Source organism: Dermacentor variabilis, chromosome 4 (genome assembly GCF_050947875.1).
Source record: "Dermacentor variabilis isolate Ectoservices chromosome 4, ASM5094787v1, whole genome shotgun sequence".
NCBI lineage: Eukaryota > Metazoa > Arthropoda > Arachnida > Ixodida > Ixodidae > Dermacentor > Dermacentor variabilis.
The window spans coordinates 177856704-177883085 of NC_134571.1; the positions used below are offsets into that span (position 1 = coordinate 177856704).

The following is a 26382-nucleotide window of genomic DNA, read 5'->3' on the forward strand; positions in this document are numbered from 1 at the left end:
GCTGCTGGGCTGCGTGTTTACAAACAAGGAAGGGTGTATCGCCAGTGCCATCAAGGCATGGCCGCTTCTACCGTGGTCTGTTTCCCGCGTTCTGCTAATGTTTTTCGCCCGCGCTACGTTTACCGAACTTCACTAAAGTAAGTACGCTGCTGCTCCCGGCTTCCTGATTTTGTAGCATTGCTCTCGCGAACGACTTTCACTTGCGGCTGGGCTGCCAATAGCTTAGCGCTCTTGGGTAATGAGAGACGCCCCGTTATTTTGTACAACCCGCCAATGTTTACTCCCGGTGACTGCTCGTTTGTGTTCAAGGACGTTATTGTTTGCTTCGCTGTTAGCTGGTTGTCTGTCAACGTGAAGCTTTGCCCTTTAAGGGCCGAGTGACGCGAAGTTTTATATTTTCATTCACAACGACTTTGTCGTCTGGCATTGTGTTCGCTGCCCAGAGTTTCCTTGTTTATTTCCGCTGGTACTGACGTCTTTTGAAGTTGGGCAACGTAGCTATCTGACTGGGTTTTATTCGCTTAAATCAAGTAAACGATCGAGTGGCAGGATAAGACACACGCCAAGCTTGCAACTGCGGAGTGCATGTTTACTTGCCAGCCCCGTTAAACGGGACACATCACGATAGAAAATGTTTTTGCCGCCTTGGTGTGTGGTCCACGTACGCTCATTGGCTTGTTTCGCTAAACGTGAAATCCGCTGTTAGCGTAAAAGTTTACATGAGATGTAGTCCATATTTACGATAGTTCCGCAGCGCAGACCAGCGCCTCCTTTACTGACGTAAACATTACGCGGCAATGCCATTCATCGTCACTGAGCTCGTTGGACAGCATTTAGGTAAGCCGAAACAATACTAAACTTGTTTTGCTCGCTACGCCGTTGTACAAAAGTACCGATTATCGGAGAAAAAAAAATTCACCGACGATTACGATACTACTTAATGCGAAATCGAGCGCATATACTGGCTGGCGCGGGCAATCACTCTCGTGCAGCCCGTTGCAAAACGAGTAACCATCAAGCACAACGATAGCGGCAAGCAGAGTCGACGATCGCCGAGAGTCTGATTAGCTCCTCGGCTTTTATACATAGCTCATCGAATGTCTGTTCCCACATAATCTTAGGTCATCTGAGCAGCTTGTAAATCGCAAACGAACGACATACAAGTGGTCGTGACAATTAAATTAATTAAACTGCATGCACGTAGACATCTCGGTTCGTTGTAATTTAATGTGCACCTGATTGAATATGGCACTGCAAATGGCCGAGTCAAGTACCACAGATCATTTCAGTGAGGCGGCAGTGGTGGTGTTTACTGAGGAAGCAAAACCTAATTTCACATAAATAAATGGAACATGTGTGCTACAATGCAAAAAACAGGGCTGCCGTGTGTTGTTCGCTCCTGGAACAGGCAGCTGCCCTCCCTGAAATGCTGCTTTCTGCAGCTGATGGCAGGTGGCGAAACAAGTTTATGCTTCAGCTGTCGCGGTAGCAGCTCATATCCCCATAAGCGCATGCAAATTCGGACTTTTTTTTCTTAAAAACCAGGCAATTAACTGTGCCGAATGCTATACGTAATGAATTAGACACCAAAATGCGATCATTGTGCAAAATTTGAGCAAGGACAGTGCCGTGGTGAGTGCACAACCTTTTTTCGAGCATGCGCAGTGAAGTATTCAGGACCCTGTATGTATGTGTGTGTGTTGTGTACGTGTGTGTATACAAGACAGGCCGCCATTGGAATCTGAACCTGGCAACGTTTAACATTAGAACGTTATCTGGTGAGGCGAGTCTAGCAGTGTTATTGGAGGAATTAGAGGGTAGTAAATGGGATATAATAAGGCTCAGTGAGGTTAGGAGGACAAAAGAAGCATATACAGTGCTAAAAAGCGGGCACGTCCTGTGCTACCAGGGCTTAGCGGAGAGACGAGAACTAGGAGTCAGATTCCTGATTAATAAGGCTATAGCTGGTAACATACAGGAATTCTGTAGCATTAACGAGAGGGTGGCAGGTCTTGTTGTGAAACTTAATAAGAGGTACAAATTGAAGGTCATACAGATCTACGCCCCTACTCCAGTCATGATGACCAGAAAGTTGAAAGCTTCTATGAAGACGTGGAATCGGCGATGGGTAAAGTCAAAACAAAATACACTATACTGATGGGCGACTTCAATGCCAGGGTAGGCAAGAAGCAGGCTGGAGACAAGTCAGTGGGAGAATGTGGCATAGGCTCTAGGAATAGCAGGGGAGAGTTATTAGTAGAGTTTGCGGAACAGAATAATATGAGGATAATGAATACCTTCTTCCGCAAGTGGGATAGCCGAAAGTGGACATGGAGTAGCCCGAATGGCGAGACTAGAAATGAAATAGACTTCATACTCTGCGCTAACCCTGGCATCATACAAGATGTGGATGTGATCGGCAAGGTGCGCTGCAGGGACCATAGGATGGTAAGAACTCGAATTAGCCTAGACTTGAGGAGGGAACGGAAGAAACTGGTACATAAGAAGCCAATCAATGAGTTAGTGGTAAGAGGGAAACTAGAGGAATTCCGGATCAAGCTACAGAACAGGTATCCGGCTTTAACTCAGGAAGAGGATCTTAGTGTTGAAGCAATGAACAACAATCTTATGGGCATCATTAAGGAGTGTGCAATAGAAGTCTGTGGTAACTCCGTTAGACAGGATACCAGTAAGCTATCACAGGAGATGAAAGATCTGATGAAGAAACACCAATTTATGAAAGCCTCTAACCCTACAGCTAGAAGAGAACTGGCAGAACTTTCTAAGTTAACCAACAAACGTAAGACAGCTGACATAAGGAATTATAATATGGATAGAATTGAACATGCTCTCAGGAACGGAGGAAGCCTAAAAGCAGTGAAGAAGAAACTAGGAATAGGCAAGAATCAGATGTATGCGTTAAGAGACAAAGCCGGCAATATCATTACTAATATGGATGAGATAGTTCAAGTGGCGGAGGAGTTCTATAGAGATTTATACAGTACCAGTGGCACCCATGACGATAAGGTGAGAGAGAATAGTCTAGAGGAACATGAAATCCCACAAGTAATGCCGGAAGAGATAAAGAATAAAGAACGCCTTGGAAGCTATGCAAAGGGGGAAGGCAGCTGGGGAGGATCAGGTAACAGCAGATTTGTTGCAGGATGGTGGGAACATTGTTCTAGAAGGACTGGCCACCCTATATACACAGTGCCTCATGACCTCGAGCGAACCAGAATCTTGGAAGAACGCTAACATAATCCTAATCCTTAAGAAAGGGGACGCCAAAGACTTTAAAAATTACAGACCAATCAGCTGACTGCCCGTTGCCTTCAGAGTATTTACTAAGGTAATCGCAAATAGAATCAGGAACACCTAAGACTTCTGTCAACCAAAGGACCCGGCAGGGTTCCGTAATGGCTACTCAGCAATAGACTATATTCACACTATCAATCAGGTAATAGAGAAATGTGCGGAATATAACCGACCCATATATATAGGTTTAATTGATTACGAGGAAGCGTTTGATTCAGTTGAAACCTCAGCAGTCATGGAGGCATTACGGAATCAGGGTGTAGACGAGCCACATGTAAAAATACTGAAAGATATCTATAGCGGCTCCACAGCCACCGTAGTCCTCCACAGAGAAAGCAACAAAATCCCAATAAAGAAATACGTCAGGCAGAGAGATATGATCTCTCCATTGCTATTCACAGCGTGTTTACAGGAGGTATTCAGAGACCCGGAGTGGGAAGAATTGGGGATAAAAGTTGATGGAGAATACCTTAGTAACTTCGGATTCGCTGATTATATTGCATTGCTTAGTAACTCAGGAGACCAATTGCAATGCATGCTTACTGACCTGGAGAGGCAAAGCAGAAGGGTGGGTCTAAAAATTATTCTGCAGAAAACTAAAGTAATGTTTAATAGTCCCGGAAGAGAACAGCAGTTTACGATAGGTAGCGAGGCACTGGAAGTGGTAAGGGAATACATCTACTTAGGGCAGGTAGTGACCGCGGATCCAGATCATGAGACTGAAATAATCAGAAGAATAAGAATGGGCTGGGGTGCGTTTGGTAGGCATTCTCAAATCATGAACAGCAGGTTGCCACTATTCCTCAAGAGAAAAGTATATAACAGCTGTGTCTTACCAGTACTCATGTATGGGGCAGAAACCTGGAGGCTCACGAAAAGGGTTCTGCTTAAATTGAGGACGACGCAACGAGCTATGGAAAGAAGAATGACAGGTGTAACGTTAAGGGATAAGAAAAGAGCAGATTGGGTGAGGGAACAAACGCGAGTAAATGACATCTTAGTTGAAATCAAGAAAAAGAAATGGGGGGCATGGGCAGGACATGTAATGAGGAGGGAAGATAACTGATGGTCATTAAGGGTTGCGGACTGGATTCCAAGAGAGGACGACGCAACGAGCTATGGAAAGAAGAATGACTAGTGTAACGTTAAGGGATAAGAAAAGAGCAGATTGTGTGAGGGAACAAACGCGAGTAAATGTCATCTTAGTTAAAATCAAGAAAAAGAAATGGGGGGGGGGGGCATGGGCAGGACATGTAATGAGGAGGGAAGATAACTGATGGTCATTAAGGGTTGCGGACTGGATTCCAAGAGAAGGGAAGCGTAGCAGGGGGTGGCAGAAAGTTAGGTGGGTGGATGAGATTAAGAAGTTTGTTGACCACAAAATTTTAGGACTATGGAATCTTACAGGACATTGAATTTCTGAGAAGCCTGAACAGTAGCCAGTAAAACTGTGCACCACAATGGTGTTCGAATATACTGGTAAAGGCTGGAAATGTGAATACCAAGTGGTGTTGTAAGGCTGGGGAGACAAAAATGCTAGAATAAATACCATGTATAGCATACCTGATCATATCAAGCAGGCTATGTGACTGTTTCTTACCGCCCCGCTTTATACACCGTTTTTTCGTAGGCGCCGCCATATTGTGAACACAGTGGCGCCGCCTATGAGCAGCGCCATACTGGCTTGGGTGAAAGCGGTGTTTTGCGTGGCAGGTATATACGCTTGGCGGTAGGTTATGGGGTCTGTTTTCACAGTTGTGCGGTCTGTTTAGTATGACGTGTATCTTCTACATGGTAAACGGTTCTGTGAGACATGTTGAAGTGGTTTAAGGCGTCATGGCGTTTCTGCTGGCGTTGAGGTGGACGGAACACGCAGCGTGATGTGTGCGCATATTTGAGCCTACAATCAGCCTCGGAGATCAGTTGTGTATTTCTGAATGTTCCATTCACTAATGTGACCTTATTGCAGTATTATCCTCTATTTCTAAGCTGCGATTAAGGAGCCATGATGCATATGCGACGGTCGTAACAGCGTGAGTACTGATCTGCTACGATAGGAGCTGTGATGTTTGACAAGCGTTCAAACTGTTTGCTGCAGGTTACATTGTGTGACTACTTGGTTCGATGGATGAGTTTTCCGCCCCTGAATAAAATAGTTTTGGCTAGTAATAGCAGCATACCTTACAGTCTGAATTAAGCTTGTCCAACAAAGGGACTGTTTACGAACTGCGCGAGCGTTTTAAGTGGTGGTAAGTACTGGATTACAGATATCTTTGTTCTATATACCGCATGGTCCAAGCCAATGTCCAAGCATACAGCATGAGCGGTTATTTATCTATAAACGTTGTGCGGCGTGACCATGCGAGGTCGTATTGTGGCGTTAGCCCGTTTTCTCTTGTTTTTTCGAGAAAGAGGATGATAACCGAAATTTTTTTTTTGGTTGTGTTCGTTCTGTTCTCTACGACGCACTCACACATATTACGGAAATTATGTCCTCAAAAATAGCCATCGCATTCTTTTTATGTGATCCCTGTCATTTATTATGGCTGTATACAGGCCAAAAGGGCAATTCCGAAGCACACAGCTTATATATGTATCGTGCTGGTTCACCAACTGCAGTGAATGCTGTGTTGACCAGCGCCATCGGCCTCCTGCAGGGGGGCTAGCTTAGACATATAGTAATTTTAAGCCTACTTGACTTGAAATGCGTGAGAATGATGCTGGTGCATCACAAATATTTGATAGCGCCTGCCGCTTAGATGTTTCGTGGTTGCCTTAGGTTGGCTGTGCACTAGCATGCGCTTTTATGCTTTATGTTTTACTCTCTATGCCAAGCGATCAGACAGTGAGCTGATTTACCATTTAATGCTGGTAATACAGAGACACCGGTTTTCTTTGTTGAATTAAAAGCGATATAAGCAAAATAGTTCACAACACATACACTCACCGCGACTGATAATGTGCATACACCGCGGCTGATAAAGCGCGCCACATTTTTGCGCCCCCAAGACATATTTCTGCCTACTGTAGAGACCGATGCACTCAAAGGCTTCCGTGACGACCTTACATGAACGGACGTGGCGTAAATATAACAAAGTTCGATCTAAAACATTGCAAGATCGTTCAGCAGCAAGCGACAGCAATACTTTCAGGCACCGCCGCGCCGGATCGCCCAAGCCAGAGAGGCTTGCTGTGCGCCCTATCCTCCTTGCCCGATGAAAAGGTCTGTAGGTGATGCCAATAGATCATCATCATCATCATAATCGTATTAAGATTCTTTTTCCAGATCCAGCGGTTCATAAGATTTTGTCGGCAACTGTACATTCAGGTGGGCAGTGCATAATTGAGTGATAAATAAGAGGTCTGTGCAGTTTGTGCTTACAACAATGGAAGTGGATGCAGCTGGAGGCAGATAAGAAATATCTGTGAAAATGTATCATGAAGGTCTGTAGAGCAGTGACTGCCGTAAAGGAACTGAGGACCATTACGGCACTAATGTAGTAAACATAGTGCATACATGAGTGGCTCACATGAAGGGATGTTGTTTTGGGCACAAAAATGAATGTACATAAATAAGTGCAGTATAGCAACTCTGCCATATGCTCTTCTGTAGTTGATGGCCACTTGTGCACTTTGATTTGATGTCATCAAGACGAAAAAGAAGAACTGCGTAAAAGTTCAGTGTGTTGGTATTCCATTTTTGTTGTGGTTGAAGTGCAAACCATCTCAGCCACGTCCAGTGAATACTTGGCTGACACTTAATTTTGCACATGCGATTAAAGCTGCAATTGTGACATTCCTGCTGAGGAACCTGTATTAAAAACGATGCTGATCAGTGTCAGTCAACCTTGAAAGTGCATTTGTGACCAGTGCTGAAAACAGAGTCAACAGTGACCAGTCAGCCAAATACCCCATGGGCCACAGTAAAAGAAAGACGCATAGTCTTGTGTTTCCTTGATATTGTGCCTGTATTTAATCACATGTGCTTGGCTATTACGCTATTAAGGGGTAGCGTGTCCTACTTCGGTTGCTGAGCTCAAGTTAATAGGTTCAATTTCCGGCTAGGACGGCTTCGTTTTGATGGGGACAAAATGCAAAAATGCTCGTGTTGCGTGCTTTGGGTGCGCATTTAAGTAGCTCCTCATTACCACCACCACTATCACGTCTCTCACAACCACTTTGTTGCTATAGAATGTGATAGTATACTACTACTACTACTACTACTACTACTACTACTACTACTACTACTACTACTACTACTACTACTACTACTACTACTACTAATAACCTTTATTTTCATTTCTGAACATTATTATGGAGGGCATGAACAAAATTATTAATGCTTGACGCGTTCCCACCCCTGTACAGCAGGCAGTGGATACAAAGGAATAGACCTTGTCACACTTTGGTGCACAATAATAATTAAAATCATTAATAACATGCTAGAAACAGGCAGAAAAGAAACAACTGGAACTGTAAATATAGTTGCTTGTCAGCAGAGGTCACTGGTTACAGACAAATTACAATAAGTACGATGTAATGCAAAGCAAATTAGAGTGAAGATATGGATGCTTGATGGAGCATTATAAAACTGAAATGAAAATAGTGGGATATTAATGACAAAATGTTAATAAAAATAATTCTGAACCCCGGTCCATCACTCACATCACCTTGTGTGGTTGAGGAAAAAGAAAGTGAACTTTTAATTGTGACCATATGGCGAGCGTTGTCGACCAGCGTGTATCTAGAATTTGATCTAATTTAGGACCCTAATCTTCAGGCCCTTCCTCTTGTGTCATCTGCCTTGGCAATATTGAGCTATTGATTGTGTGGTTGAGTATAATGCTGTAATATTGTGTGGGGATGTTGATGGCAATGGCAAAGCATGCTGTTAGCCCTTAAAAATGACGCAGATAATTGAACACGTCTTTGTGTCTAAAGAAGCAATCGTCACACATTACTACCATGCAGGACCCAGCACTGAGGTGAGAGTCGCCATGGTCCGCAGCCGCAAATCCACCAAGCAGGTCAACATAGGGCCGCTCCTTGTGCGAACGGCCAACGAGTCACCTGACCCGCTGCAAGCAGCAATTGCCGAGCCAGCCGTGTACACCAGGGATGACCTCAGGGTCCGTGCCTTGCTCTGTGTTTTGTGTTCCCTTCTTGAGCTGATCTGTATAACACGAACTGCTGTTGCTAATCGGAAGGTAATGACTTTAAGGAAAATCCAGTTCCCATTGACAAAATACGCTTTAAAGTCTATTTTGATTTTGTTGACTGAAAACATTTGTTTTCTAGTGAAGAAAATTACGGTTAAACTTGGTTCATCTGTATTTTGGACCCAATTTCAGTGCTAAGATGTCAGTGTGACAGTACGTATTTTCTTTTATTTGGGCTGTGTTGCCCAAACGTAATTAGCAGTGCAAGCCCCAGATTTTTTACTTACAAAAGAACCAGGAGCCTGTTTTCCTTGCAAAGCTGTGGAGAAAGCAGTCCATGAAAAGTGGGGGCAAGGTCTCAAGGAGGCAAGAATTTATATTTTTTTTTTACATTGCAAGTATCAGTGGCCTATTTTACATACACTGCAGCAAGAAGGCCTCTTCCAGCAGTCTCCATTTACCCGTCTTACATCAGCATTACACTGCCTTGTTCCTGCCATCTTCGACTGTGTGTCCCTTTCCTTGGCACCCTTTTGTAACTCTAATGGCGCACCAGTTATCTGTCCTATGTTTTAATTACATGGCCATCCGAGCTCCATTCTTTTCTTTTAATGTCAGCTAAAATATTGGCTATCCTCTTTTGCTTGCTTATCCACAGCACTCTCTTCCTGTCTCTTAACGTTGCCCCTAACATTTCTGGTTCCATCGCTCTTTGTGCGGTCCTTAACTTGTTCTCAAGCTTGTTTGTTAACTTCCAAGTTTCTGCCCCATATGTTAGTGCCAGTAGAATGGAATGATCGTACACTTTATTTTCAGGGATAGTCGTAAGCTGTCAGTTGTGATTTGGCAATGCCTCCCATATGCGTTCTAACTCATTTTTATTCTTCTATAACTTTCCTTCTGATGACCAGGTAGCAAGCATAATTGTTCCAGAACCTATTTGTGATTGCAATCATGATTGCAAGCATTTTGATATTTTCAGTTTTATTGCAGTAGCGATTATACAGATGCTCCAGGCGAATGTCCACTGTCACCGTGAGGCTCTGCATAAAATCCCAGTGCGATAAGGTCACGGCAGCCTGTCGTGTGCTGTAGGTGCGAGGGAAAGCATGTGAGGGTGAGGGGTGAGGCGAGAAGGGTGGTGTCTTCTCGCATGGGCAAGTGGGAGGGGGCAGGTTAGCACGCATCTCCTGATCTACTCTGCTCGCGGCTGCACGCAGCATCGTTGAGCGCGGTGGCGCATGCCCTACCTTGGAGGTAATCTGGAGTGGGTGCGAAGGCTAGGTGACCCGAGAAGCCTGATAGCTTTGTGTGCGCAGCATTCTCGCGCACCTAGTTTGCGTTAAAGCGAGAGGCAGCACAGAGGGCAATTCGCTCTCTGCGGCTGCCACTCTGCATCATGCCAGCGTTCTGACAGCGAATGTCTGCAGTCATCGAGCGAGTTTGTCTGCGTGGGCGGACGTGCCACTGTGCTTGTTAATTTTGTTATTAAGTAAACGCTTACAGCAGCTTGTGCGGCCGATTAAACTACTGACTTTGCTTCGTATAGGTGTCTAATATAACTTGCTATCGCAGTTGATGCTTCGCCTTTGGCAAAACTGCAACTCTTTTTGCAAGAACTGCTACTTTCACTTCTCAGTGCTTAACATTCCTCAAAAAGATAGTTTGCGATGCCTCACTCCTACATGTCTCTTTCAGTGAACGAATATTTCTCTGCTCCTTTGAGGCACGTTTAAATAAATTGGACTGCAGGTACGGGTGAGCTGCGTCCGTGCCACAGCAGCCCCCAATGACCTTCGTGAGTGGGCCTTTGACCTGGTGTCGCGCAACATGCGTGACCTCTACGAGGCCAGCCAGTGGGGCTGGAGCGAGAATGCCAAGCGCAAGGAGCTGGGCCACCGAGACGCCTGGTACCTGGTGGCACGCCTAGAGGAGGACGACTCGCCGGTTGGCTTCATCCACTTTCGGTGAGTTCTGGTGCTGTAGTGACTGCAGGAACTGTTTTCTTGGCACATCACACTTTTGGTGCATGTTGATTGTCCATTGATGAAAGTGGAACTCACAGAAGGAATGAGACTGCTCGCCAAGCTCTTTTCGGCTTTAAACAAGTACTGACAGATATTTTTGAAGCTGTAGAAAACTCTAGTGCGCACTTCTCACTTGTAGAAAAATCATGTTTAGCTAGTAAGAAGGTTGGATAAGACTTGTCAGACATCTTTATTTGATATTAAAGTTGATCTCTGAATACTGGACCTGGCATTATTGCTGCATGATGACATGGAGGGATATTTGCCAACATTATGTAGCAATAAGACTAAGTATGATGACACTAATTATTAAAAAGATATAATAAACAAGAGTGCTGTGTCTGTTTCTTCTGGCTGTACTTGTGGCAGTAGCTGTGATTGTGAGAACAGAACGAGCGAGTGTACCATGACGTGATGACGCAGCTACCTTCTGGGCACCAGAACTAAACTGGATTGTAGAAACAAATCTTATAGTAACTTATGTAAAGTACTCTGGCACTTGCCAGTACTTCCTTTTTAGGATTTGTGGGGCTTTGACTTTAATAAAAAAAAAAAGACAAGTAGGAAAAGTAGCTACACTGACATTATGTGGCATCGTGCTGAATGTTTGCATTCGGATATGGAAGTACAGTAAAAGCTTGTTAATCGATCTTCGTTAATTCGGAGTCGTCCTCCGGTCTTGGCAGGCATATGCATAATTGAATTTCCTCAAATTCTCGTTAATTTGGACGTATTTGGCCGCAAACTGGTTACTTCGGACAACCCTCGGAGTGAGGTGGCCTTGGAGCATTGCAAATGTGTGACTCAAGAGAGCAGGAGTGGTGCTAGCGTCCAATCGAAATGAAGCACCAGAGTCCGCATTGTCATAGTCATCAGCTCAAACCGTATGGCAACACCAGGAACTCATGCTTCGTGCTCGTTTGTGCCTTCGATAGCCTTTATTCTTGCATTTATCACCGTGCGTGACACCACGTTGACCGTGTGCCCTCAAACTGCTAGTTGCCACATCCATGATCGTGTCGATAGCGACCACAGTTTTGCCCATAGTGGTTGAGGCTTTCCTTTAGACTCGGTGTGCGTTGGCCATGCACGCCTTCAGTTGTTGCAATCCATGATTCGTCGGCAGCGACCACAATGTCATCTGCGGCAGTTACGGCAAACAGTAGCTTCAGTGTGACTCGGTGTGCGTGTGCCTTCAGAACTGCGTGGTCATTATCCACAATTGCATCGATAGCAATGGCAGTTTCGTCCACAGTGCTTGCGGCAAACAGTAACTTCGTTTTGACTCTGTGCAATGCGCGCAGAATGTCAAATATTGCGGAAGCTTTCAAGGATAATGAGCGATTCTACAGTGGCCCGGACGCTGGTGTCAAAATTGGTGGCTGTGATGCGATGCTGTTGCTGAGGAGCTCACTGGTGAAAAAATATTTGGGATGTATGCGTGGTAGTGAAAAGTATATCTTGGATGAAGACACAGGTCTTTTACTGCAGCTGTATTGCGTAGGAAGTCGCGAGACTTTTGTACCTGCGACACGACGACAATTGCAGCACCTGCACTGCTTTTGGTAAAAGTAGGAACCGAATTGGCTGATTCATTCAGCAAATATAAGTGTGTTGATGTAATAAGCATTTGCTTCTTGTTCTCTTGGTACCCTCAATAATTCGGCATTCAGTTAATTTGGATATTCTTTTGGGTTCCGTCAAGCCCGAACAAGGTCTTACTGTATTACTCAAAAGTGATCAATCTGGAAAATGGCTTCGGGGGTCTGCTGTTTGAAAATGGTGCCCAAGCAGAGACTCCTTTTTCAACGATTGTGCCCGTAACGTTCGCAGCCACAGAAACGAGGATGTTTCTAGTTTTTACAGTATAGGTGACCAACATATGAGGTCACTTATATTGGTCTTGCATAGAAGAGTACAGGTACAGGTAATTGTCACAAGTAAAGGAAAGAAGAGTCAACAACCATAGAAATCAGTATACTTTGAACTTTACGTGAGATGCAGTGTTGAAGATCGTGTGGCCGGCAGAGTTTTGGAGGCACGGCACACTGAAATCGTAAAGGAACCTGCTGCACAGGATGGCTGCAGGGTGAACTGCGTGACATCTCGCGATGTGGTGCTTGTGGTCCCTGACTGAACTATGTTCATATGTTTCTTTGGGCGAGTGAAACCACCTGTTTAGTTAGCAAGCAAATGTTCACTGTAGTTCGTTCTGCCCATAAAGCTATGACCCTTGCTTTGTGTAATGCATATTCTAACAGTCTGCTGTTCCTGCCAATGCTTTGCCTTTCAGGCGAAACCAAATCTTTTTATCCAGCCATTAGTTAGCTTCCACTAGTTCAGAGTTCTTTTGCTCAGACAAAGAAAAAAGAAAATTGTATGATAGTCCATCACTTGCTGTGGCCGATGTGCTTAGGCACGCACACTCCTGGTAAAAAGTCGAATTTGGCCAAGTCTTACCAAGGGCTAGGGATGGATGAGGACAAGAATCTGAAGTAGAGCGAGGGAAACCAAAAAAACGAAGGTGTCCACCTCTGTTACTGGCACCTTGTGTGACACGGTTGAACATTTTTTTCATTTGCAAGTTGGCTTATGTGTATGTTATTTGTGTTGTATATCGGAGTTGGAGGCAACCCATGTATGAAGAAAGTTCAACAGGTTACCTGCAGTGGTGACTCAGTGGCAGTAGCATTCAGCTACAGGGTATGATGTTGGGGATTCCGCTTATAGCTGCATTCCAGTGGGGGAAGAATCTAAAAGAACCTTCGAGTACTTAGGTTTAAGTGCATGTTAATGAACCCCAGTGGTTCGAAATGAATCCAGAGCACCAGCCCACATTGCGACACCTCTTACACAGTGTGTCACTTTTGGACATTAAATCTCAGCATTTGATTTGATCTAGCTTGCACACAGAATTCGTACACCTCCTTGAAATCCTTGAAAAATCCTTGAATTTACAAAATATAGATTTAAGGGTTATTGAAAATAAATGTGCTCCTTGATTTCTTTGAAAAGTTGCGTTGGGGGTGACTTCTGAACTTTCAGAGTAACAAACTCTGCATCGGCAACACTGTCTGTTGGGAAAAGATCCTGTACATTCTTTTTTGATAGTTCTGCAAAGCAGTTGCAGTCTGCCATGTCCCCAGCCACTGGCGACAGTCTTGTTTAAATCGCCATTGCCACCGTGGTGCTAGACGAAGCCGTATAAAGTGACCAAGCTGTACCGTCATATTTGTTGTATCGCTATTTGATGTACATTGCAGCGGTCATGGCTCTGTTTTTCGAGGCCTGTGCTCTAGAAATGCCTGGATGAAAGTAATACCCATGCCACATGGACGAGGTTAATGCCATTAAAAATGTAAGGCCTTAAGTTTCTTCATGTCATGTATATAATGTGTAATGTAATAATAATATGTATAATGCTGCTATGTATAGTATGCACATGCTTAATGACATTGAATAAACATTGTGATGGCGATAGCTGTAGTGAAATAGTCCAGGTTGCTTGCCAATCGTAATGCAGTTAAAAAAAATTATTTTGGGAGCGAACATTTAAGAAATGGTGTGAAACACATTATTAGGCGTATTTTATGTAGTTTACTTCAGGAATGTCATTTTTGCACCCAGCCACAAACTGTTTGAAGCCAAAGCTTTCCATGCATTCGATGGCCAAGTGGGTTGTGATGGTTGTGAGAATGCACTATGCCGTGAGAAAAGAGCTCTTTTTAAGAGAAAGTGATGAACATATTGATTGTTTTTCACTACACATTCGTCTAGTAATGTCTGAATGCGAAGACATTGGGAGCGAGAGCACGCATTTGATGGCCAAGTGAGTTATGAGTGGGCACTACTCTGCGAATGGCATTAAGCTTTAATGTCACCAAGCATGTCCGTGGGGCACCTCACAATTGGCACTAAAATTTAAGGCATTGGCAAAAGCGTGGCAGTTTGGGCGAGTTGGTATGTCATAACTGTTTAAGGCTATTAGCGCAGCTCAGGACGAGCAAAAAAGGAAAGAGGTAGGGGTAATCAAAGGGAGCGGAAAACAGGGTGGCAAGTTAATGCCAAGTTAATGTTAATTAATTGGCAAGTTAATTGGCAAGTGGCAAGTTAATTGGCAAGTTAATGCCATTTTCTGTGCCCATGTGGCACAGGCATAAGTTTCAGCCATTTAGCTTGAACGTGACGAGTATGCTTGGTTGAAGCCAGGCACTACTAACTCTCATTCGAGTGACGTTTGTGATGTGCCACAAAGCCATTGACATTGGCACTATGGCAAAGTCGACTTCAAAAAGCCACCTGAAGAGCAATTCAAGTGGCTGCTTAACTCTAAAGAAATGCAGCTCAGAAGTAGGAGATATGAATATTGTTCAGCTTATGTGTATGACTGAAGTTTGATCCAGCCTCCTTGAATCTTGGGCAACCTGGAAATCCTTGAATTGTTCTTGAATTTTGTGTTGGACGTTCTGTACAGTCCCTGTACAGGCCACACCTCAAAGTGGGTGTTTTGCCATTTCTGCCTTTGCAACTAGTATGCCCATCTCGTTCTGTGCATTGCAGTTTTGACATGGATGGCGGCATGTCAGTGCTGTACTGCTACGAACTGCAACTGGAGTTGCAGGTGCAGCGGCGGGGCCTGGGCTCACACCTGATGCGCCAGCTGGACCATCTGGCGGCCCACTTCCGCATGTGCAAGACCGTGCTCACCGTCTTCAAGAACAACACGGGGGCGCTGGCCTTCTACCAGAAAGCCCTCGGCTATCGCACCGACGAGACCAATCCGTCGGGGGATGCAGCCGACTACGTCATCCTCAGTCGCCGCACTGGGGTTCCCGCCAAGCGCTGACAGATGTCGCACGTCCATCACGATCATCCTTGTGCGCTTATCGGTTTTCACGGTGCAGGCCTCGACTGGAGAGCACTTGGTTAAGACTGCTAGCCCTCTGCTAGAAAATGCTCGGTTGTTATGTTGACAATATCCTGCCTGTTGGACAGCCTGGTCACCTGTCGCCCTAAATCATCGCAACATTCCTGCCATTGTTCAATGCAATTACATGACACCTTCATCATCTCGCACCTTTTACACGGAGCTGAAGCACGGAAAAGGTGATGGAGTGACCGTCTGGCTCATTGAGACTTTTTCATCATTCATTGTGTTTCCCAGCGATTGTGCGTAAGTGCAACAAGTCATGTCTTCACTGGCTGTACCATTGCTCTGAAAGACGCAGCTTCCAGTTACGGATTTGAAGCAGGCTGTGACCCAAGCTGTCTGTGTACGACTCCTATGCTCATTGAGCTCACTGTAACTTCTCACTTCTGCATATGCACATCACCGTTCAAAGAAAAGTGTGTGACATTGTGCATGTTTTGCGAGGAAGCACTTGGCTACAGCTGCAGTGGGTGTGGCCTGCTGGCTAATGGATTTTACTGTGTCATTAGCGGAAACTTCTGAATTTCACTATTCATTACAGCCAGCTTTCTTTGCTTGTGGCTCTCAAGTGCTGATCCTCGAAACCTATGAGTTGCCTGTGAAGGCAGTCCTAAAGACTTCGAAGCCCATGCCTTTTATATAGGCCTCTGTGACAGTGTGTGTACAGGTAATGTCCGTTTTGCATTGTACCTGTCGTGTCTCTGCACATCCAGAGACGACTTTTCAGAAGATTCCTGCAGGCAGGGCAGTTGTGGTAATGAGGTCAGAATTTTGCATTGTCAGGGGAGTCCTATATTCTTTGAAAAATATTGATGAAAAGTGGTTTGATGTCCCAGAGCAATGCAGGGGGCTACGAAAGACGCTCCTGTGAAGGGCTCCGGGGTAATAAGGGCTGTGTGAAACACTAGAACTACATTTCTGCACACTATTGGGCCACCCTACACAAGGTGGCCAACCTCCTGCTTCGTGGCACCATTGAGCCGACGGTAGGCTTTGCAAACAGCGAGAATGTAGCAGTAAAGAGATGGTGGTGATGATAGCAACACCAACTTGTGCGGTCCTGAATTATTTCCAGTCCTAGGGCTATGTCTACCATCGTGTGGGGGGAAGTACACTTGTGGAACTTGGCATGTTCCTCACTACGACCACCTGGACCGCTCTAAAGAGAGATATGATTTCAGCCGTATTTGGAGGTAACCCTTTTACAGCACCAGAGCAGTCGCTCTCACCATGAGAAGACGCTTGGTAAGCCAGAAGAGGTGCAAAAAAGAAAAAAACTGGTGATGCCTTGCAGCAACTCATCATGACATCATGCATTTTGACAGTATCTGCTAGGATGTAGCTACCGTAATTGTTTCTTGGTAAAAATACACTGCATTTTGCCCTAAAGGAGTGGGAGATTGAATCTGGCAAGTTTCAGAAACTTTTACTAGGCCAACGCGGCCCAAATACGAAGAAATGCTTTAAAAACCGTAACAGCATGCTGGCATGGCGGCTCTGGGATTTTGGCACGAAAGTCGGACAGTAGAACTTTGCCCTTAATTTTCTTTTCTAATAACCAGCCTGTTACGGCAAAGTTAATGAAAATGCAGTTTTAAAAGAATGCATTGTTTGCCTAAACTGATTTAGTGTTTACGTTTAGGTGTAATCAAAGCAGGGTGCACACAAGTGCCTTTTCATTCCATCCGCAACGTGGCCATTGTGGCTAGGAATTGAAACCACGAGCTTGTGGTCAGCAGCGAAAACCATACTTGCCAAGCCATTGTGGCAGGTCAGAGAGATAGTAGGTGGTTGGGTGCGCAATAGGTACAGAATATGCGAATAGGACAGAGTAAGCTCTAGCTGCTCGCGCAGTATTTGATGTGTGCTGCCTCAAAGGTCTGCAAGGATTCTAATGGCCAGTCAACAGGGTCGTGAAACCTTAACACGAATCAATGATTCTTCTCCTGATGCTTGGCACGTTTCAATTACTAATTCAGCTTTGCAATGCCGTGTGAATTAATTGGTGAATCTTAACGGAACAGTGATGCAAAGTACTGTGGATGGCTACTTTGTGCATGCTGCTACACTTGCAAATGACTTTTCCTTGTTATGAATGCAAAGGTATAGGGCCATAGTCGTGCATATAGTAATGCACTAATCATTTCGAGTGAGCTTGGCAGTAGTTTTAGTTTCTTTGAGGTTGCTACAGTTGACCGTGACTCCCGCACTTGACCCTTTAAAGACGGAAGACTAGCTGAACTCGTTAAGCACATTCCTGAAACAGCTCGTCCAGTGTTTTTTTTGTGTCGTTTTTTCACACAGGCCTGAAGATGATTTCAGCTCTTGTGTTGCTTTGTGCTTCTTCCAGATAGCGTGTGTTTATTTTGGGCTTGTTGTAAATAACATCAGGTTGCACAAGGAGCTGCTGAAGAGCAAAGCTAGGAGCTTAAACTCACTTGTGCGCACTCGAGCCCACCTTTGTTACAGTGCAAAAAAAAAAAAAATTCCTACTAAACTTCATCTCCCTGACAAATGTTTTGCATGGTCTTACTTTACATGATCATCAGAATTCCTTGTGTGAGAAGTTGGGAGCATAGACTCAATTTGAGTTCAGTGAAGCTACCTTTGTTAGTGTAAAAAAATTGCTCGCCCTAGTGAAATTCACCTTTGTGACAAAACATTTTGGCACGGAAGACCATGCAAGAACATGCGACCTTGCTTTGTACAATCGTAAGAATTGTTAGCATGCAGAAAGAATTGGGTCTTTTTGGCAAGTTCTTTTCATTTTTTTCACCATCCTTCAACAGGGTTCGTTAACTTGAAAAAATGAAAAAGGAAATTCAAGGACCCCATGGGGAATTTTCAAGGCCCTGTATTGGGTGCTTCAGCCCATACCTATAGGTAGAAGCTCAAAAATTGTTATTCAGTTTGAAAACATGCATACTGTTGATAAAGATGAAAAGAAGGCAATAGGGAGAAGGGAAGAAAAATAAGGATGACAGATCGCAAGGGCTTAAGCATAACAAAAACAAATAAAAGAGAGCGGCAAAGAGGACCAGAAGAATTTCTTATATTTAGTGCAGGTTGCACCAACTACAAAAGAATGCTAAAACAGATTTTTCACTTGCGAAGAAAAAGTGCATACAAATGAGAAATCAAGTCTCGCAGCGTGATGAGCGTGGTGACTTCAAAAAAGAATGCTGCAAGAAAGTCTAAGGCATTTTTATTGCACAAAGAGAACAAGCAACAAAATTACATATATTGCACGGATAAAACAAAAAATAGTACTACAAAACTGTTCATATTGCACTAGACCCTCGCGCAGTATTGTCCAATACTGCTTTAACTTCGCAAAGCTGCAAAAAAGCTTGCTTGCCAAGCTCATCATGGAAACTTCAGGGGAGCTCCAATAGCTTTTGCCAAGTTTGGTGCTTAATAGAGTAGAGCTGATCAGTCTTGGCTTTCGCAGTCGTTCTGAGGTTGTTTGAGTTGACGATGTGTGTCAAATAAGTTTCTGCTAATTCAGCATAGGCATCTGCTGAAGCCACGAGTTTGGCCATTGTTAATTCAGGCTTCTTTTTCTTTTTTTCATCGAGTCAATATCTTGTCCAATGAAGCGTCTCTATCCCTGCTTTGTAGCTTCCAGCTGCTGTTTTCTCTGAGTTTCCAAGTACACTGAACTTTCTGCCGATGCTGCAAACCTCAGTCGTTTGGTGATCGAAATACTTGGAACACGACCAGCCTTGTCAGCCGCGTTGCACAAAAGCCACTGTGTTCCTTCAGATTCTCTACACAGACCTGTTGATTCGCACTGAATCCTCATTCTACAGTTGCCTGGCCATGGCTGAGGACAATCAAAAGCTTAAGAACCTTCTACAACTCGGTGTACAATGGATTGAATTCAAATGAGCTCAGGGTAAGACTCATCCACTCTATCAGTACCCTTGTCAAATCGTCGATGCTGGTGTTTTTGTTCCTCCAAGAGCTTCGTGTACTCGGACAGTACTGTGTCCTGCACGTGATCTGCCATACTATGTACTTGCAGTGATGTGAGTGCCCAATACTTTTCTAAAGCTTGCAAGGCATTTGTCTCGCTTTGCAGACATCTGTCACAGGTCTAGTGAGGAAAGGCCTCTAGCTAAAGGAAACCTCAAAGGGCTTCTCTCCAGGACTTTTTTGTTGTATTCAACAAGAACTATTTAACTCCATCTGAAACTGAAAGATATCCTTTGGGCTCACTTTGTAATAGTATTTCATTATTTGTTGTGCCTTTTCCCTTTTTCCACTACTTCAAGTGATCTGTGATTCTCTGCATTCTCAATGTCTACTTTCAGTAGGTCCAAGGTTCCTTTTGCAGACAGGACTGAACATTGCAAAAACTTGGTCAGATGCTTCCCGCCAACAGTTTCCAAATCCTTGGCAAGAAAAAAAGCCGTTCGTTTATATCTGGTACTCTGTCAGGAAAGGCTTCAGTACCATTGCTACGCCAAGTGCAAAATTCAACTTTGCTGGTGGCAGCAAAGCGTCGCTGTATTCACACAAGTTGTTTAATGATCCACATTTTGGCAGTCGTCTTCCTTTGTTCTAGTGGCCTCATTGTACGTTTCTATGCAACGCCACAACAACTCTCTCAATTACAGGAACATATTCCACCTACCGGTGAGTGACAAACATGAGAGGAAAGCATTCTTGGCCTGGAACTGTTGGAAAGTCTTCTCTTTGCTGTGGAGCATCTTCAAATAGAGGACTCAAGAACAGCCAATCAAGTCCCCACTTGCGTGCTGCAATGCCTTCCCTGTAGGCATAATGTGGAGGCCACACGTGCCCAAGTGTACGCACTGAACTTGGTGGTTTTGTTGCAAATGTTCTTGGGAGGCCCTTAAAGAACTTAACATTGGGACCATCCATGGATATCTGAAGAGCGCTTGCAAGAGATAAAGGTTCGGGGGCACCCAACAGCTTTTCAGTGCCCCATAAACACAGAGGCATACCCGGTCCCCATTTTGCGGACCGAGTTCCAGCACTATACGTGCACGTCCATTTGCTTATGTTGCCGACAGTCGTTCGCCGATTCATCAAAAAGCACGACATAGATCTGAAACTGCTTCATCTTTCGACACAATACCGAGAGGAAGAAAGGCCCAAGACCATGACATATCACATATGCGCATTTCGTCTCCCCACAAGAAAGTGACTTCGGCACTTCACTGTCCGGGAACATGCATTGAAATAACTGATCTGCGTGTTATGATGGTAGGTACGAAAGGTGGGATGTCATGACTTTTATAGCCAATAAAATTTCAGTGCCTGTAGCAAGCCTGTGCTTTTTCCAAATGTAGCTTATGCTCGGCGACTGAAACGAAGCTGGAGTTGTGGCTTGGTCAACTGCGATTGGCGTCAGGTAGCTTCTCACTGAGCTTCCTGCTGCTATCTTCACACCAATATGCTTGGTGCTTTTGATATGACTTTTCAATGCCGATTCACCCATGGCAGCAATATTGAATGTTTTACTGCAAGGCTTGCACTTCGCCCCATTTGGATTTGCCGCGTTTGACATGTTCCACTCCATGGTGTCTAGCAAGTTGACATTTCCAACGTATAATGGTTTCCAGCAAGTACGGACGCGAGCACAGGAAGTAGAAACAGACGGGACAACGCTGGACTTACAGTTGTAAGTCCAGCATTGTCCTGTCTGTTTCTACTTCTTGTGCTCGCGTCCGTACTTGCTGGAAACCATTATACGTTCACCATGCACCAACTGGCCCAGCAAACTACTCTACTAAATTGACATTTCCAAATTCCCAGAGTTTTTCCAGGTTTTCCCCGAGTGCCTTTGCGAAATTCCCTGAGTGATGCAGAACTATGTTTTATGTCAAGACGGGCTGAAACCATATCGCCCAATGCTGTCACTCTCTAGTAAGCATATGAAAAAAAAAAGCCTATTTAATCCATATTGAATACTAAGGAGCATTGTTTGTTAATCAAAAAAAGAATAGAAGGGAGGGGTTAGTAAAATGCACTGCAAATAAAATGTCTTAAAAAAAATCGCAAATCGAGTCGGACATCCCCAAATACAAATAAAAAGGAGATGCATACAGAAGCAAATATTTTCGAATATGAGCTATATCTATCAACTGATAGCAAGCTCAGTGGTATGAGGCCCGAACTTGGTGAGATTCTCTCTCAGCAGCTTATAAGTCAACGTCAACTGTCCTGACATGCTCTCAGCCCGCGCAAGACGACTTAGTGTTGTGTTTCACTGCTTCATACGAGTTTATTTTGGTCTGCATGAGGGACACCTGCATCTCGGCATCAGCCAACGCTTTGTTTCTTGAGCTCAAGTTCCTTCAAAACAGCGGCAGCTCGCTTCCTTTCCCTTTCATTCCTCAATGCGTAGGCCCTTTCTGTTCTCGTCTTCCTTTTTGCCGCTCGTTCGCCCCATGGACCTTTTGAAGCATCTTTTTGGTCAGTTGTACAGTCAACATAAGATTTTTCGAACTCCCTATGCGCCAAGAAAATGTCTGAAAAATCGGCCAGTTGGAAAAGAATGCATGTCTTTACTGCCCTTGAGGACTCAAACCACCACAGGCACACCCGAAAAAGCCCTCGAGGCTTGCCAGTACATGTATTAGGCATATCGGTGCTTATACTGTGACAGGAGATACCGGGTGCACGCGTGTATAATTAAGGAATACATACTGTGTCCCGTGACAACAGCCCCTTCACATGCTTGTTATGCTTCACCGCAACACTTTTGCGTATGCTTTACAAAGTAACATTTCTGTACACAGGCCAAGCTGACTTTCGGAAACTGGCATTATGCAACGCACCGTCTTTTCCGAGCTTCGAAGCCAATCGCGAGGACCACAAATGCGGAGTCGGTGCCATTGCTGACAGCGGCTAATTCTTTCAATAAAAAACACGGCACCCAACAGCAAGAAGCTTCATAGCGAATGTCGAAGCAGTTAAGCCTAGCGTTGCCGCAGTAGTGGCTACGGCTGCCACCGGATCTGCGTGCGCTGTCATGGCAAAACGACTGTAAAATAAGATGGCGAAGAGTTCTTGCATCCGAAATTTCAGACGTTCTGGTACATTGACTCTATGGGGTACATGGTGGTGCCGCGAAGCTGTCCAAATTATCGGGAATGCGCAAAGTCGGTCGTTTTTGACTGTACACTGGCAACTCCTCCAGCCGACGACAGGATGTCAAATACGATTCATAATGATACCTGTCTGTTACTCGAGCCAGCGTTACCGCGGCTTTCGACCCTTGAAATAATATAACAGCTAATTTTCCCTGATAGAGGCACTAATTCCCTGAGATTTTACAGACTACTCAAAATCCCTGAGAATTCCCAGTTTTCCCGGTTGATGGACACCCTGCGTGACTCTTGTATAGTCCTCATGGTGGAGCCACACACCTTGAAACATGCCTTTTCCAGGCATTTCATCGTCTTTCCACACATAACTCAGACAGTCAAACAGAAAAAGCCGGACTCATTGCAGAAATCACTGACGGAGAAAATGAGAATGCTAGAATCGCTGCATGGAAACAGTGTCTGCATTACTCGGTGATGGCTACGGGATGGCCAGCATGTGGCCAGGCCAGAAGTAGCAATTCTAGTGTAGCCAGCCGTCTACCAAAAATTGGTTAAATTGATTCATATTGGTACCCAGATGTCAAACACTCAAGGGAAAAAAAATAAATCGCAGGTTCTCATGAAAAGAAATAGCCATTCTAGATTTGGTTTTCAAAACAAGAATTTTCAAGCATCAGTACATAAATCCAGGACTTTCAAGGGCCTTGAAAACAAACTTTTCGAATTTGAGATAGCAGCAGCTTATGTTGCGCCCTGTTCAAGGGTTAACCTTGTATTCTACAATGTACCTCGACTCGAAAAAGTGGATCGCAGTGCCAAACCTCGACAGGAGTGGTCACTGCGCTTCTATGACGACAATTCTTGAGAAGCGTAGCATTTTCTTCAGCCGAGTGGGTAACTGTGCTCAACTTGGTGAAGTGAAGGAAGAGCGTCGAGTGGACTCATTGTAATGTTGGAAACTTGCCGTACATACAAATAAAGTGAAAAGCATGGCGAGTTATGGCTAATGGAATGCTTGACGTCGCAAAGCTATGTAATATGCAACTGGTCACTAAATGTGATGTAGCATGGAAGGTTTAGTACAAGTTATTGTTTGCCCCAACTTGTTCAAAGTTTGCAGTTAGTGCTGATTATCTGTACAAAGTTCTGCAGTGTTCATGTTGCAGCATGTATTGCACCTATGTTTACTGGCTTTTTTTTTCCTTCTGTAAACATGTTTGCCAAAGCATTCAACATAAAAGTGCATTGCAACATTCTTGAGCTTGTTTGTGTGTCACGTCACACATTTATGATTCCATTGCACCGGCCCTGCAACAACCATGAGTGCCAGTGTGATGGAAATTGTGTTGTCTGAAAATTGCGAGACAATCGGAGAGCTACTGTTCTAGACCACAGACATGGTTGTTTTGGCTGTAATCAGTCGGCACAAGAATCGCACCTCTCTCATTGACTCATCTTCCATTTTGTCGCCATTTTCTGTAGCAGTGCCAGCCTTGCCATTAACAGTCTTTAACAAAGATAGCAGAGTGCTTCCATTATTTATTGCCAGCCAAAATGCATCCTGTACAAAAATAGTGCGCTATAACCAGTGAGCAACAGCTGCGTTTGTGTGTAAATGGAGTTTTGGTACGACTATGTTCACTAACATTGTCATGATGCTCTTGCGAGAGTCTCTCAAAACCAGGTATTATGGGTGAGCAAAGCTGCACTTGTGTGTGAATGAAGGACTTTTGGTGAAACATGCATGTGTTTGACGATGTTCACTAACATTGTCGTCGTGATCCCTCTTGCGAGAATCTCTTGTAAAGCGAGGTATCATGGAAGAGAAATTGCCATCTGACTAACAAAATGCTACAAGTGGTTCCTCATGTTGGAGGAAAAAAAAAAAGAAATCTCATTCCAGGAATCAAGCCTGGTGCCAGGGCAATTGCTCTACAGTCTGAGCAAATTATATGGCAGTGCAAGGCTGAATTAAGGTAAAACCTTGAAGCACTGGAAGTGTGGATGAGTGCATCATCTAAATAAGCTTTGCAGAAACTGTCTGCCTGGCTGCATTGCAATATAAGTAGTGTATACCACTGCATCACTGGCAAAGTTGCAGAGCAGTGCACCTAAGCAATGTGCTCTCTCCCAGAGAGCAATTGTAAGACAGGATTTTTCTAAATGCAGTAAAGAAAAACTTAAGCTGGAACGGCAGTGTGGTTGCATAAATCAGTGGTTATCACATGCATCTATTACTGCATGTGCACACAATAAATAAAAGCTCTCGCTCTGTATGTGCTGCACTGCCGAGACACTTGTACTCCATTTAATAAATAGTAGGCAGTGACGAAGAAGCAACACCAACCAGGGAGGCCATAGAACTTCCTGTGCACTTTGCATTAGTTTTGAATCTGCAATGCTTTCTACGTAATAACCACTTCATATGTTACAACTTGTAGAAATAAGGTTGTGAAATCGCATGTGTACTTTTGGGCTTTACATGTGGGCAGGGCACTGGTTATTTGGTGCATGTTAAAGAACCCCAGATGGTCTGAATTATCCTGCCATGGCATGCCTCATAATCATGTCGTGGTTTTCACACAAAATGCCTGAATTAAGCTTCTAAATTTAAACTAGGCCACTGATGGTAGAAACGTATCACTCTGCCCATTTGGTGATAAATTTCATCTGCAACACCTTCAATGTCATAATTTCATCAAATATTGCAACAGAAAATATGCAGCTTAATGTTACACTGAAATACATGGTGTAACATGTTCATGTGTGACAAACACAATTTACCAACACAAGTCTGTCTAGCCATCATGGCGTTCCCTGCTATGTATGAAGCTTTTATATAGCACTCGCATGAGCTACTAGGCTTATCTAATAACACTTATGAAAGGTACCCGTGCTTTCCCCCACCTTTCTTTAATTAAAGGAAGGCTGTTGAATGTGCTCAACAGACCTTGTGAAAAGAAACACCACCACCATAGTTACAATGAGCCAAGTTCGAGCACTTTACTTCCAATCAAGACAATCCAGGTGGCGTCACCGACGTGATGAGAGGGACGCATGATGATAAGACGATCACACAGCAAACTCCCCGGCACTTGGCCACTCTGGGCACCTCCTTACAGCTTGAGCTTGGTACGGCGCCAGTGACGCCTCTTGGCGTTGTAGCTGCAAGGATGCAAGAAAGCTTTAAATTGGAAGCTCACATGGAAGCCATTCGGCATTTACAGCCCAGTGCATAACTTTGTCAACCTGTGAAGCGATTTGCAATTCTACGAACAAGGCACCCAAAAGTGAAACGGGGGAACAGTAGCACGCTTTAAGAAGAAAAAAAATTTGCCTAGAGCGCACGTTTCTGGAATACATGCTTCATTAATGATGATTTACCTTACGACGAAGAGCACAAACGTAAGTGAACTTTTAACAGCACAAACTGACAAGCAACATACTGCAACTGTGCTGTTGCCAACTTCAGAAAAGCTTGCTCAAAGCAGACAGCCTACTGGTGTTCTTTCAACATCAGAGGACTTTCAGGGGTATTGGTAAGATACTGAGGAGCGATGCTTTATTCATATTTTTCATTAGCTTTACCAAAAATCTGGGAATTTGTGGTTATGCCAATGCCGCCAAGCTTAAATTAATGGGCATTGCATGAGCGTAAACAAGCATATACTATGCCGCTGGGTGATGCCAGGCATGGAGCTCCCTACAAAAAATTACTAGAGGGAATGCAAGTGTGCATGGGGGATGGCAGTTCAGTCAGCACGGTGAGTAGTACATACATTTGCCTAAACTCCCCTTCTGGCTTGAAAGAGCTTTGAGCCTTACAGCTTTCAGTGAACGTACGTATGCAACATAATGTTTTCAATGCG

At 44.3% G+C, this 26382-nt stretch overlaps 1 protein-coding gene across 3 annotated transcripts; it reads left to right on the forward strand.

Annotated features, from left to right (window-relative positions):
* Window positions 1–25630, forward strand: Naa40 (N-alpha-acetyltransferase 40). Of its 3 annotated transcripts, XR_012827514.1 has the most exons (5): window positions 1–137; window positions 8287–8444; window positions 10227–10441; window positions 15062–16098; window positions 20054–25630. XR_012827514.1 is itself a non-coding variant. In XM_075690651.1 (4 exons), the coding sequence occupies exons 2-4, from the start codon at window positions 8313–8315 to the stop codon at window positions 15345–15347; spliced, it is 633 nt and encodes a 210-aa protein (XP_075546766.1). In that variant the 5' UTR covers window positions 1–137; window positions 8287–8312; the 3' UTR covers window positions 15348–25630. The 3 variants fall into 3 exon arrangements, 2 of the variants coding, with proteins under 2 accessions (XP_075546766.1, XP_075546767.1); XM_075690651.1 differs by having other exon boundaries at window positions 15062–25630; XM_075690652.1 differs by lacking the exon at window positions 1–137 and adding an exon at window positions 1558–1632 and having other exon boundaries at window positions 15062–25630.
* Window positions 25631–26382: the final 752 nt, after the last annotated feature.